The sequence below is a fragment of the Lichenostomus cassidix genome, chromosome 1 (assembly GCF_008360975.1).
Source record: "Lichenostomus cassidix isolate B80296 chromosome 1, HeHo_3.0, whole genome shotgun sequence".
Lineage (NCBI taxonomy): Eukaryota > Metazoa > Chordata > Aves > Passeriformes > Meliphagidae > Lichenostomus > Lichenostomus cassidix.
Genome location: NC_139479.1, coordinates 100527326 through 100541503, shown reverse-complemented (window position 1 = coordinate 100541503; position 14178 = coordinate 100527326). Strand labels below are relative to the sequence as shown.

General features: G+C 42.7%; 3 protein-coding genes across 6 annotated transcripts in view; 2 read left to right on the top strand and 1 right to left on the bottom strand.

Moving 5' to 3' along the window:
• JAM2 (junctional adhesion molecule 2) overlaps positions 1 to 5666 on the top strand; it is a 50158-nt gene extending 44492 nt beyond the window's left edge. For both annotated transcript variants that reach the window (XM_085074568.1, XM_085074578.1), the window contains 2 exons: positions 363 to 396; positions 1329 to 5666. In XM_085074568.1, coding sequence (XP_084930694.1) covers positions 363 to 396; positions 1329 to 1361 — 67 coding nt within the window. In that variant the 3' untranslated portion in view covers positions 1362 to 5666. The remainder of the gene's footprint in view (positions 1 to 362; positions 397 to 1328) is intronic.
• Positions 5667 to 6274: 608 nt separating this feature from the next.
• Positions 6275 to 9699, bottom strand: ATP5PF (ATP synthase peripheral stalk subunit F6). The gene is made up of 3 exons (XM_085074592.1): positions 9464 to 9699; positions 8044 to 8168; positions 6275 to 6398 (listed from the first exon to the last, which is right to left on the bottom strand). The coding sequence occupies exons 1-3, from the start codon at positions 9631 to 9633 to the stop codon at positions 6370 to 6372; spliced, it is 324 nt and encodes a 107-aa protein (XP_084930718.1). The 5' UTR covers positions 9634 to 9699; the 3' UTR covers positions 6275 to 6369.
• Positions 9700 to 10175: 476 nt separating this feature from the next.
• The window catches only part of GABPA (GA binding protein transcription factor subunit alpha), a 32567-nt gene continuing 28564 nt past the window's right edge, over positions 10176 to 14178 (top strand). Inside the window, exon 1 of one of the 3 annotated variants that reach the window (XM_085074553.1) lies at positions 10176 to 10292. The gene's annotated coding sequence lies outside the window, so the exon portion shown is untranslated. Of the gene's footprint in view, positions 10293 to 10426; positions 10567 to 10680; positions 10815 to 14178 lie in introns of those variants that run through there. The other 2 variants (XM_085074537.1, XM_085074545.1) reach the window with 2 other exon arrangements.

Below are 14178 nucleotides of genomic sequence, written 5' to 3'. Positions count from 1 at the left end.
GGAAACATTCTGACAGTGCCTGGTCTATCCCTTTCATGTGGATTTATTTCACTCAAATTTCTTAATAGCAAGTCAGAATTCCTCAAGCTATTTTAGTTCTGGCCATGAGCTAGACAAAAAGTGTAACTGGAAGACTTGAAAAGACAAGCTGGTGATTGCCAGTGGTTTATGAGATAATGACTGATATCTGAAAGCATTCAATGGATTTGTTATTGTAACTTTTTTCTAAGAGGGGGAAAAAAATCCCTGAGGATTGCTGGAAATCCAGGAAAATGCATGCATGTATAAGGTTACCAAAGGGGTAAAACCAACACTAGAAAAGTCACTATTTAACCTGTATTCCTTTCCTTCTCTGTTAACAGAAAGAAGACAAATTATCAATCTACAAGTGAAAAGGCAAGTCTTTTGCGTTCACTAACGTGTTTAAAAAGCTTTAGATATCTTTAAAATTCCTTAGAGCTGTAATGTCTTTGCACATGTACATAAACTCCTCACACCTGCCATGCCATACCTGTCACCAGTACCTGGAGATACTTCATCTCCATCTGTATTTACAGCTTCCTATTGCACAGTCTCTAGTGCCACACAACTACAGCACCTTGCTCCATACTTTGCACCTTCTTGTATATATTGATTAACTAACTGAGACACAGTCCAAGACAGCAGTGAGAGAAAGATTGGGCCCTAACTCTTTTAAAAATGTGGATCAAAGGACTTGACCAAATGTGGAAGCTGAATTTACTACTTCCACCCACACTTTCTTGAGTGGGCTCAAGAGCTTTAACTACATGTACATTGTTCCAGCTTTTCAGATTGGTGCAAAAGGAATGGAGTTCTAACTAAACTTCATCTAGGAGTTACTTAATATCACTGTCTACAGTTTAAGGGCATTAGTAGTTTAAGCAGCATTAGTAATACTAATGTAACTTTAAAAGATCCCTGAACACCACCCATTTCCTTAATCAAAATAAAACATACCAAATTTTATAAGCTTTGTATGTATATAAGAAACTTATTGAGACCAACTACCTGCTCTAAATCAAAAGGATAATACTTTGAAGAGCTATGGTATCTGTTTATCAGTGTTAATGCATTTAAATATCAGATGCCGAGCAGAGCTGTTTGATACCTGTATTTATGAAAAGCTTACTACTTCTGTTCTGTGTAGAGTGCATTTTACACTCCCATCCCAGAAAAGAATAAACATTAACTAACAGTGCCTCAGACACATTTATTGTCAATCTTGATGTCTTAGTTTCTTCTGAAATGTACACTAAATTTTAAAATCTTTGAACTGTTATTTAGATAACCTTGTTTGCTTCATTTAGGATTTCAAGCATACCAAGTCCTTTGTTATTTAGAAGATTTCAGCCTCTGTGAGGGACATCAAATGACTTCTTGTTATACAAAAGTATCAGTGTCTTCATTTCATCTGGGATAATATACTTCATAGTAGCTGTGTTTTGGATTTAGTATGAGAATAAAGTTGGTAACACACTGACATTGTAGTTGTTGTTGAGTAATGCTTACTCCAAGTCCAAGGAGTACTCAGATTTCCATGGTCTGCCAATGAGGAGGTGCACAAGAAGCAGGGACAGAACACAGCTGGGACAGCTGATCTGAGCTTTCCAAAGGATATTCATAGAATCACGGAATCATAGAATAAGCTGAGTTGGAAGGGACGCATCAGGATCATCAAGTACAGTCCTGCACCCCAAGAATCACATGCTGTGCCTGAGAACATTGTCCAAATACTTCTTGAACTCAGACAGGCTTGGTGCTTGGTGACCACCTCCACACCAAAATGTCATGCCCAGTATATAAACTGGGGAAGTTGGCCAGGAGGAGCTGATCCCTGCTGGGGGCTGGGCCGGGCTGGGCATTGGTCAGCGGGTGGGAGAAACTGTTGTACATGACTTGTCTTTCTTGGGCTTTACTCCTCTCTCTCCTTTTCATTGCAATTAATATTATTGTTGTTATTATTATCATTAGCAGCATCCTATTTTACTTTGTTTCAATTATTAAGCTGTTCTCTCAACCCACCAGTTTTACTTTTTTCCCCAGTTCTCCCACTACAGCTGGGGTGGGGGCAGTGAGAAAGCAGCCGCGTATGGCTGAGCTGTTGGCTGTAGTTAAACCCTGACAGTCCTTTTTGGCACCCAACATGGGCCTCAGCAGGCTGAGATTAAAACAGATCTCACTAGAGCATGTTAAAACAAATTCGTTATAAGCATTTATTGTATTGGTTCAGTAGTTGCTGGTAACAATATTGATTCATTTGCTCTGGGCCTGGGTTAAGGCTATCATTGTTGTTCTGTGTTGTACTGGCTTATGATATGATAAAATGGCTGGTTGTGAGCCTGCCTGGTGTGTGTCCCCTCTGTCCTTTGGGAGCCATCTGGTGGGAACCATCCACAATTACATCTACTGCCTTTTACCCTCAGGGAGCCATCCCATGGGAAAAACACCTTCCTTCCCCTCCAGGATGATTACAGTAGCAATTGAAAATTTTAACGACTTTCCATATCCTGTGACTACCCTTGAAACTGACCTGGTCCTTTTGCTAACAACCAGTATGTTGTTGCATATGGTTCAGGCCTTCTTTAGGGTTAAGCAATGATCTATGGTTACCAAAACCCTGGTGACACATACTATGGCTACACAAACAGGCCAAAAAGAGGCAGCCACTCAATCCTTATTCCTGAGTGTGCTGTAGGATATACATAAATATTTCAGCTGTTGTCCTGATGAGCACATTACCACCTGGCTGCCCTGATGCTGAGGTAACAGGGCTAGCAGATTGGAATTACAGGGTAGGGATCCCTTTCTAGGAAAGTGGGCATTGAAAAGGTGATTGGACAAGGGACACGAGTCCTAAGCCTCTAGAAGTGACTACTCCTGTCAAGCATGAAGGAAAGGCATCCTTACAAGAAAGGTGTTACATATCCACAAGTGGAAAGATACCTAATACCTGAGGAAAATAGCAGTGTTAAAGATTATTCATTTTGACCTGAACAATACAAGGTTCTCCACAGATCCAGACCAATTCCTCTGCACATGACCCATGTGGTGGAAATTTGTAGAGTGTACCAAAAGCACGCAGCAACCCCACTGGCAACATCAATCTGCAAAGACACCACACCACCATCTGCGGATGCAGTGGCTTGCCATCTCTGGGAATATGAAGACAACCTCTCTTCCTCATCTTGTATCTCATCTCATCTCATCTCATCTCATCTCATCTCATCTCATCTCATCTCATCTCAATCTCATCTCATCTCATCTCATCTCATCTCATCTCATCTCATCTCATCTCATCTGTGGAAAAACTATCAGACAAACTGTTCCAAGAGTTCCAGCAGTTCAAAGAGGATATGTTCCATTCCCCACCTGTACAGACCCATGTCTCAGCTAATGACAGTAAGAGTCGGCTCAAGAGGGAGGCTATAAAAGGTACACACCATGGGATATCCTGTGAGTTTAGCTGAGAGACCACAGAGCGGGCATGAAGAATTGGGATGGAACACCTACCTTGACCCTAGAGATGTGGACACATGAATTGCAAGGGAAAACAATCCCAAATGGGGGTTCTTCCAGGAAAGCTGCTACTCCCATCTCCAGTGGATGGTTACCCAGGCAGAGTGGAAGGGTTGATTTTTCTCATGATCCTATGGAAAGAAATTCTAATCCATTTCTTCAAAAAGTAAGCTCTCTTAGATGTTGTGGGGTTTTGGAGAATGCATATTCCAAACTACAGTCTGATTGTAAGCCCTCTTTATCAAGTGACTCAGAAGAAGAATACTTTCACATGGCACCCTTAGCAACACCCAGCCTTTGAATAAATTAAACTAGAAATACTTGGAAAACACCCATAGACACTTGGGCCAAAGAACATGGCATTAAGTGGGTATATTGTATCATGCACCAGCCAAGAAAACCAAATGATCCAATGGACCATTAAAGACTACACTGAGAGCAATGGGCAGGGAGACATTGGGATGCACACTGGGAAAGGCCACCTCGTGAGTCAGCACTAGAGGATCTGCCAAGTGGGCTGGCCCTGCCCAATCAAAGCTTTTAATGTAGAAGAGAATAAAGTTCCTGCCATGCACATGAAGAATGTGCTGGGGAAGAAAGTCTGGGTTATTCCTTCCTTGGGCAAAGGCAAATTTATCTGTGGGATTATTTTTACCCAAGGATGTGGGTACACTTGGTAAGGCGGGAGGATGGGCGAGTCTGGTTTGTGCACTGAGTGGATTTGATTTGGGGTGAAAATAGCCAGTGAATTGTGTGATGTTAATTGCTGTATAATGCTGTGTATTAACACGTCTATGTCAGCTGTGTGCCCACCATTGCACTGGGCACCTTATGGTACCTATCTCCACCCCTCCAGCTTTAGGGATCTGAACCCAACTCCCCTTCAATTGCTGTATTAAGAATGAATTTTGATGAAATCAGACAAGCACAACAGTGGTGGAATTAGAACTGGCTTCAACACGCAACACTCCTCTTTCTTGCCCTGAAAGACTGTTCATGACAGATGGAGCCAAAAGTCACAGACTAAATGAACTCAATAGACTTCTATAGAGATTGTCTACAGACTAAGAAAATTGTATCTGTATATGCATCTATAAAAAGATGGGAAAGCTGGTGGTGTATTGCGAAGTGTGGGACCTGGCATGACATAAATGGTATGAACTAAGCAGCTGATAAAATTCTGGTTTCAGCTGGGAATTCTTTTTTTCCTAGTACCTGGTAGAGCTGTTTTTTTAAATTAGTATAAGAATAATGTCAGTAAGACGCTAGTGTTTCAGTTGTTGTTCAGCAGTACTTACACTGTACTTACACTCATTAGCAAAGACTTTTCAATGTCAGATGCTCTGCCAGTGAGGTGCTCAAGCCATGAGGGAATAGGGCCAGGACCCTGACGTGACCTAAGGGTTATAGAACATCATGCCCAGTATATAAACTGGGGGGAGTTGGCTGAGGGGCCAGTCGCTGCTGGGGATGGGCTGGGCATCAGTCAGCAAGTGGTGATGAACACTTGTGCTGTGCATCACTTGTGCTTCTCAGGTTTTATCTCTCTCCCTTATTATTACTTAGGTTCAATTATTTTAACTGGCTTATCTCAACCCATGAGTTTTGTTTCCAATTCCCTTCCCCACAGGAGGGGGAGGAGACAGGGAGTGAGCCAGTGGCTGTGGGTGCTTAGTTGCCAGCGGGGGTTAAACCACAACACCAACGGATCTTTTGACCTCTGCTCTGTAAATGTTGCATTACATGCTGAAAATAAAAACTGCCAATATTTAGCCAACCTAGCTATGATGGCATTTCAAAAAAAAAAAACAAACCCCAAAAATCTTAAAGATAAATTAACTTGTATATTCAATTTAGTTCTGTGTGAAGGCTTCTCATTTTGTTCATATGTACATGCAGCAATACAAGATTCACTCTTGCAGCTTGGAGCAATCTATTCAGATAACTTTCATAGATGACCTCACTACTTGTGTCTTCACCATTGTCAAAGGCTCAAGATCTCCTGCAATTCTGATTTACTAGGACTTTGAAACTGTATTAGATTTGCCAAAGCCATGTCTAAGTGTGTAGCTGTGCAGAAGTAAACAAACTATGCTGACAAAATAAATCTTCCTGTAATTAAAGCTCAAGCAGTGTTTCAGTGTCTAATGTGGAAGTCTCTCTGTCTATAGGCTGCATATATAATATCATTCTGAAAAAAATCGTGTCAGTACAATTCAAACTGTAGTATCTAGACCCTACTTGTTGAAGTGTTTGTTTAATGTAGTTTCTCAGATAATTATTATAAATGAACAGCTCCTCAAAAGCTGAAGTGTTCATGTCAATAGTTCAGTCACAGAAATTCACACCTTACAACCTCATTAGCAGATTTCAGTTTCTTCTGGAAGATTAACACTTCGTCACCTTTGTGTTCATTGATGCAGTGTAGAATTAGGGCATTTGTGCCAACGCTTTTGGCTGTGCAGCTCCATCACTACTGTAGGGCTTTGCTACAGTCTTAAGGTTCATGGAGTTTTTTTTCTGCAGAAGTTTTTTGGATGTGACAAACCCAACAAATAGTTCCTTCATAGTGTATCATTATGAGTGTTACAATATCTCAGCATTAAAACATAGCTCACAAAGGAGTTTTGCAGTTAATACTGAGCAGCACTACTCAGCTGCCTCTGTCATGGAAGAGTTGATGATCACAGCTAACAATACTCATCATGCAGTAAAGAGCTTCTTCACACCACTGAAATCAAACTGAAGCACTACATTTATTAAATTACAACTGGTGCCATGTTCAGCAACTCCACGCCCGTACACTGTTGTTCAGTATATAAGCTGCAGAGGTTACTTCGGAGTCTCCTCAAACTTGGGCTCTACAGGAGGAATGGGAAAGAGAGAAAATTCCTATTAGTCTCTTTTTATTCCATCTTCAAACACCACAATTAATTTGTAATTCAAAGAAAATTAACCATTAAGTTGGCAAGCTAAAGCAGTACCTTGCAGCCTACACCCCCACTTACTGATTAAATGTGGGCAGCAGTAAACAGTAACTATGCTGGAGACAGGTATTTTCCACCTTGTGGGAGTGATGTATAAAGGCTACACCTTAGTAACATTCTGCCAAAACAGCTTTCAGCAACACCCCGGGACAGGGGAGAAGACAGCAGGGAAATGGAAGAAGTCAACCAGAACATTACCGGATGAGTATTTCCAACATAGTTCTGATACAAGAACAAGTAACCAAGCTCTTCTCTCCCTTTGATTAATGTATTATCAGTGTATATTAACAGAGAGGAGCACACAATTTCAACTCCACTCAGCAAGATACTCTCCACATGCAAATACTGACCAAGGAGTTCTTGACGTCAAAAGTACAAACTCACAGAGGTTAGGGCTTTGGAGACCTGGGCTACTAATGCCTGTTCTCCTTAATACAAAGTCTGAGAGGCAAAGCTCAGCTTATAGTAATCATCACTAAGACAAAAAATTGAAGTTCCTACCCATATAATTACTCGGATTTGAAATCTTATTGAAGTTACATCAAGGATAGGCAACAGTGGTAAAAGAACATAGTCATATGCATGTGTGTGTGTTGTTCTGTTCCTATGGTCACACAAATTCTTTTTCCTTAGAAAAACAAGTGAAATTTTAATATGCATAGTTTCACATATGACACAGAAATGAAACTGAACATAGAGAAACAACATCCCTAAAATTGTGGAAAAATATAAAAAGAAGAACCATAGATACTACTTTAAAGGTACTCTGTTTTATCTGCACCAGTAACAACCTCACACCAACTTTACCCAACAAAAGTACTACCAAAATGCGAAACATTTCAGGTGTGTTCCTAGTCTAAATTAGAATTTCCAGATAATCTGGTCAGAATTACAAGTCACTGACTATGGTGGCTTGGCCTTGGCTGGCTGCAAGATACCCAACAAGCCTCATGGTGTCGGCTCTTTCCCTTCCATGCTAAAACGAGCTTAGAGCAGTTAAACAAGAATTCATATTCAAACAGCTGAAGAAAAAGGTTTAATATAATTTAGCCACCAAATATTCATAAGTAAGAAGGTTAAGTCCTATGTTCATTTTCTGAAATCACTGGCTTTCCAGAGGAGCTTACAAAATCAAATAAGTCTTTTTGGATGATAGAAGACTAATATTCACATTATAGTCTGCTGAACTCTTTATCAGAATGAGAAAAATACATGCCGTGAGCTATTTCTATTTGAGCTCTTTCTTTAGGGTCTGTGAAGGACAATTAAGATAGTCTGATCTGACTGCAAGTTTTATTAATCATCAGTATAAGGAAGACCACATCTCTGCTAGAAAAGACAAATAATCAAAATAGGAGTCACATGGAATCAGATGTGAACTGTGCAAAAGCAGTAAGATTCCCAGGGGGCATTTTACATGAAATTAATGGTACAAATACAAACTAAATGGGAATTAAGAAAACCTTTGAATAAACATGTCTCTACTTGCAATTTGAAATCAGTAAGATAGTTAACTCACCCTCAAATTTAAATTCTGGAAACTTGGTGAGATCTCCCTCACCATACGCCCGCTGGAGTCTTGCAAGGGATTCATTCATCTCCTTCTGAAAGTCAGGTCCTGCATCAACAGGCCCTCCAGCCTGCCTAAAAAAACATTAAAAGTTGTGATTAACAGCTCAGTTCTAACATTTCATGTGGAAAATCCTACATTTTCAAGCCCATTTATGAATTAAAAATCTTTTCAAAAACCAGTCAAATGAAATAATTTAAAATATTTCCAAAACTCAAGACATGACACCTTAGGGCCTCCTTACACATAAACAAGATTCTCAGGGCAAAGTAAAAGCTTTCTACTATCAGTGATAAAAATCCAAGCCTTTTCAGACAAAAGGTGGTCTTATGAGGCAAAAAAACCCTACACTGATAAGTATGCAGGCTCTCAGGGCTATTAGTTTTGCTTGTTCCAGATATAAATTCCTAACAAAATTGTGATTTGCACCTCTGCTATCTCTGAATCAGTCATCTTGGTTAATAAAGCTTAACCGTTCTTGCAAAGAGAACATGTTTTGAACACTAAAGAAGCAAAAAAATCCCACCACAGTGGGAACTTCTTGGGATACAAATACTAGATAACTAAAATAGTAACTCTTTAGATTACCAGCACTCAATTGTATCAGCACAGAATCCATACTAAGAATTGATAAAATCACCAAAAATCTGCCTCCCTCCACAGACTGGTTTGTAGGTAAGGAAAAACACATCTTCCACCAGTAGAGCTAAGAAGTGTCTTACTTCCTTCCCAGTAGTAGTTCACAAGAATAAATGACACAATTCCTATAGTTTTAGCTTCCTGGTCAGTAGCTCATTCAAACATTACAAGAATCTAAGATTCCATTTGAAGGAACTGCTTATTAACTGAAGATGTTAAATGAACCATCCAGATAGATCCATTAATTCTCGATTGCTTTTGGAGGCTATTTCCATTCAGCTTCTGGAAACAAGACTAGAGAATAACTGTTTTCCCCAGCCAAAAAGAAGAAAGAGCTTGTTTGGGTTTTTTCTTCCCCTATTTGTAGAGCATGCATATGGGTAAAAATTAACAGACCAGTATATTAATGTAGTGTGCAAGAGACCTTAACTGAGTGCCTTAACTGCCCAAGAAGAATGACATCAGATTTTTTCTTTTTTAAGGGAAAAAAACCCTGATATTTTCTATTAGGTATGCAAGAACAAGCTTTCTCACTAGTGACACCATCAATAAAGTGTTGCAGGAAAACGCACTTTATGTTTAACACACTAAATACTTAGACACCAGCCTACAAAACTATCAAACCGTAGTCAAAAGTCAAACACTTCATGCCCGATGTTTTTATGTCAAAATCAACACATCTACCCCTTTTGCCATCAGCCCCCTCCTTATGATAGTTTCCTTTACTTACTTGCTCTTCGTGTTGTACTCTCTGATCTTGTCCAAGAAGAGCTTCTGAACTGGATCGAGCTCTTTTGTTTTATTGAAGACAATCGCAGAGAGCCCAATGTTCCTGCGCAGGTGAACAGACACAGTGGAGTGGAAAAGGGAGGAAAGCCGCAGGATCTGTCGCAGGATCATGATGACACTGCTCCTTTAACCATTAAAAAACACTAAAACAGGAAAAAAGAATTAACCATTGTTATATAAATGCATAAAAAAGAACGAAAAATATAGCTTGGAGCTGAAGCCAGCAAAGTAATTAAGGGGTATTTCCTTTACTAAGATATTATTAAGACAAACGCATAAAGAAGAAAAAATGTACTTTGGAGTTGAACTTCAAAGCAGAAAGGTATTCAAAGGTTATTTAAAACAGCATAGGGAGTGGGTGATGGTGTGAAATCCCATCAGCCATTAAACCCGAGGGCACTGTGACACCACGAGCGCAGCTCCACGGCCCGTTCTGTATGGAAACGCGACCAAACAACCCAGACAAATTGGGAATTCCGCTGTTAGCATTGTTTAAGTAGAAAAAAAAGTGACAATTTTAAGCCAGCACAGCTCTCCCAGAGTCACCTTGGCCAGAGTCACCTTGGCCAAACCACCGCAACCACCGCCTCCGCTCGGACCCGCGCGGTGCACGCCGGGAACCACCCCCCCCCCCATCGCGCCCACACCCACACCCGGGGCTCCCCCCTCCTCATCCCCACACATCGCTCGGCCCTGCTCGGTGCCCCCCGGGACCTGGGCCACAGCGGGGAAAGCCCAGCACGCACCGTGGCTCACAGAACTGCTTCCAGGTAAGGCTTGGAACCTTCCGGAGCCGCCGGGAGCCGCCGGGAGACGTAGTACCGCGCGGGGGTCGCCGGGAGCCGTAGTTCGCGCGGAGGCGCGGCGGTGTCGCGCGCCTTCCCCGCGTAGGGCCCGCACGCCGCCCCGGTCCTGGCGGGACCCTCTCCCGGACCTGTTCCCGGAGCCATACCTGGACCCGGAGCCGCGGGAGTTGCCGGTCGCGGACGGGCAGCGGGACGTGTTGGTGCGGCGGGCGGACGGACGGAGGGACGGTGGCGGCGGGTAAGCGCGGCCCGGCCCGTGTTTTGTTTCCGTTTCTCCCCCGGCGGCTCCGCGATCCTATTTCCGTTTCGGGTTCAAACAACGACACGGGGGCGCCGCGGGAAGCGGGGCCTGCGGGGAGATGGGGCCTCGGCGGTCGCGGGGAAGGGCCCCCGGCATCAAGGAGGGAGTGCCCTCGCCACGGGGCTCGGGCAGCACGGACATGGGTTCGCGAGGCCTCCCCAGCGGGCAAAGACTTATCCCCGCTGGTAAAAACCTTGTTTTGGGTGAAACCGTAACAGGATGTGGCGTCTTGTGGCTTTCCCCTTGTACTGGTGCGAAGTACTTCGAGTGATGTGTCTAGTTCTGGGCCTCTCACTTCCAGAAGGACGTAGACGGGCTGGAGGGAGTGAAGAGAAGGGCAGCGGAGCCCAGATTTGTGAAGGGTCTGGAGCATAAGTCTGATGAGGAGTCATCCTGGGGAAACAGAGGCTCGGGGGGAACCCTGTCACTCTTTACAACTCCCTGACAGGAGTTTGCAGCCAGGTGGAGATCGGGCTCTGCTCCTCGGCAAACCAGTGATAAGAGTTTTAAGCTGTGCCAGAGGAGGTTTAGGTTGGACACTAAGACGTTCCACTGAAAGGGTGATCAGGCATTGGAACAGGCACGTGGTGAAGCTGGTGAAGAGCAGGAAGGTGGTGGAATCACCATCCCTGGAGATGTTAAAGGAAAGACGGAATGTGACACTTAGTGTCATGGTCTAGTTGACATGGTGGTGTTCAGTCATGATAATCTTGAAGGTCTTTTCCAACCTAATTGATTCCATGATTTTGCATCATTTGCGTCCTGTTGTTCGGCCAGGTACATGCACAACCATGGATCCCAGTTTGTCTTTATTTTCTCATTTCAGGCTGTCGATAAAGAAGTTAGACACATCAAATCTGGCGTGATTTCCCCTCATCCTGTTCAGTGCTCCACTATCTTAATTGTAAATCTGAACTGTAAAGGACAGGTTGTCTGCTTTGTTACCTGCTTTGTGTTGGTATTTACAATTTGGATAATATGGATGGATAGGAACCATGTGCTGCACACACCAGAGCTTCTCTGGGGTACAGATAACTCCAGTGACTGGGCTTCAGTATCAGCTGATAATGTGTATGGGCTCCAGAACTGGACCCCATTTCACAAACATTAATTCTCAGAGACTGTATGTGTGCATATCATGCTGGGCTCATTCCTTGCTTAACCCCCTGTGTTCTAGGGAAAAGTCGAATCTTAAACAGAGCAAAGGGACTACTCTCCTGACTGTAAAAGATACTGGAGTAGCACTGGGCTGTCATACAAGGGAAAAAGGCTCTGTTGACAAGTGCCTTCTCATATGTTAGTGGAGGTCAGATTTCTTCCACAAATCCATCACAGTTTTATGTGCTCCTTTGAACAAATGCTGCTGTAGTGTTCTTGCCACACGAACCTCCCAGGCAAGCCAGGCTCTTGGAGCATTCTTGTCTCTCAGTAGCCCTCAGGGAAGGGTCAGGCAGCTCAGTCCCATCTGAACCTATGTTCACTTTCAAACTCTGTAGCATCCTGTAGGAACTAACTGCTAGACTTCATGTGAAGTATTTATATCATATGATGTCTCTTTATGCTAGCATAGGAAAGACTGAATAATTTTCCCTGTTAGGCTTCTATGAACTTTAATGAGTTTATGCGTTTTCATCATGTTGTTCTTCTGTACACCCATTGTGTCCCTTCTTTGTGTCTGTGCTCAGTGGAACCATCTTTCTTCCTCTTTGTATATCTGCTCTTTGTGCCTGTGTTCCCCTTTCCTACCCCTCCACAGATCCAAAAATATAGCAGAACCTGTGAGATTCAGCCATGAACTGCATTTGAAGATGGAGTGAATAGGTACTAGTCCAGCTGCCAGTTTAGAGTCCAATCCATAGGGACTTGCAAATGCCTTACCTTAATTACCTTAATTCTGTACTGTTACTATGGGCAGTAATATTTTCTCACTCTGCATCATTCTGCATTTAGCCATGTTGAATATTTTCTGCCAGAAATCTATCAAAATGGTGAGTTTTTTCTGTAAATCCACACTGTTTTCTCAATAAATGGCATATGAATATGTTAGGTATCTTTGGGTGACGTTATGATAACCCTGTATTCCTCATCGTCGGCTTTTATGCCCAGAAATGTGACCCTGTTCCTTTAAGCCAGGTTCAGCAGCCAGAGAAGCTCTGCTGGCTGCAGGTTGTCTTGAAACTCTCCCCCAGGTTTCTCAGCTTGAGTGTGTGGCAGGAGCAGCATTCCTGGATCCTGCTTCCAGCTGCTGCTAGCTAGGTTGCTTGCCTCAGCTCGCTGGCTTGGGCTGTTAGCTAGCGAGAAGCTGTTTCCCTGGGACTGCTTCTTCATCTTCTTCTTGGACTTTTTTTTCAACTTCCTTTCTCATCTGAGAGTCGGAAGAGCCCTGAGAGGACGGTGGGCAGGAATCCTTTGGGAAGCCACCAGAGCGACCCTGCCTGGCCCCCAGGAACCCCTGGAGGGTGGAAACTATGCCTAAGGAAAAAGGGATACTGAGATTTATCAGCTGTTTGCTCAGGTTTAATAAGTCCTTTTCCCTTTTCCTGTGCCTTGTAGCACTTTTTTGTTTTGTTAAAGAAACAATTTTCACTTTCCTCTAAGGAAATAATTTCTAGGCCCAGGTGGGGGAGGGGCTCACTGGAACTTGGGAGCATTTGCACCCCTTCCCTCCCCCCTCGCCCCCCCGCCAAATTTATCTCAAACTGAGACATCAAGGAACAGAAATCCCAGCCTAACACCTTTGTGACCTTACTGGTAACCTCCCTTCATCACAAAAAACAAAACAAAAAAGATAATTTACCTTTGTTTTGTGTTTTTAATCTGATTGCTAATATGGACATTCACCCCTTTTTTGTCATACCAAAGAAGTTTGCTTCTTTGGGAGTTTTCAGTAAGGGGCGTTGCTCAAACCTTGGTTTTGAAATATTTTTTAACAGTGTGACAGATCACCTGTAACCATGCAGGTATTGGTGCATTCAGATATTTAAGCCTGTCTGCATTCTTCAGAAGTTGTGTTTTAGTCTTTCTTACTTACTGTGAGGATGATACACAAGATTAGATGATACAGGAATTGGACCCCTGGGGCCCTGTTTACTGGACATTACCCTGGCCCTTTGGAGATTTTCACAGAGACAGATCTGTGACCAGGTTCTGGGTTTGCTTCTAGCAGTGAGATACTGACAAGGTGATCTTTTACTTCCTAACCTTAGTAGCTTCTTACAGAATGAACCACATGCAGACTTGATTTTTTCACAACTGATCTTACAAAAAAGTTTTTGAAGGAGATGATGAGTAGTTTGAATTTCTTTAGACAGTTAATGTAGCAGCTGTAAAACATAGTTGGTTACTATTCCTTTTGAGAAGCTTTAAAGATTATAAGTATCCTTATTATCTTGCCTTCAGTAGATACTCTTCCTAACAGTTGAGTTTGGCATAGAGTAGTCCCTGGGAAAGGATGATTCCAAGGTAGAAATCTTGGTGATCTCTTCTATTTTGGATATTTAAATATTAGTCATGTTCTGCTTTTTCTCCAGTGGTTTGTTTCTTCCTCTG

Bases quoted from the DNA above. Each gene is read 5' to 3' on its own strand.
- ATP5PF (XM_085074592.1), bottom strand. From the start codon at position 9,633: ATGATCCTGCGACAGATCCTGCGGCTTTCCTCCCTTTTCCACTCCACT. The intron at 8,169-9,463 runs GTAAGTAAAGGA...ATGTTTTTTTAG, and splicing joins GAGTACAACACGAAGAGCAA to GCAGGCTGGAGGGCCTGTTG. The intron at 6,399-8,043 runs GTGAGTTAACTA...TTCCTCCTGTAG, and splicing joins TCCAGAATTTAAATTTGAGG to AGCCCAAGTTTGAGGAGACT.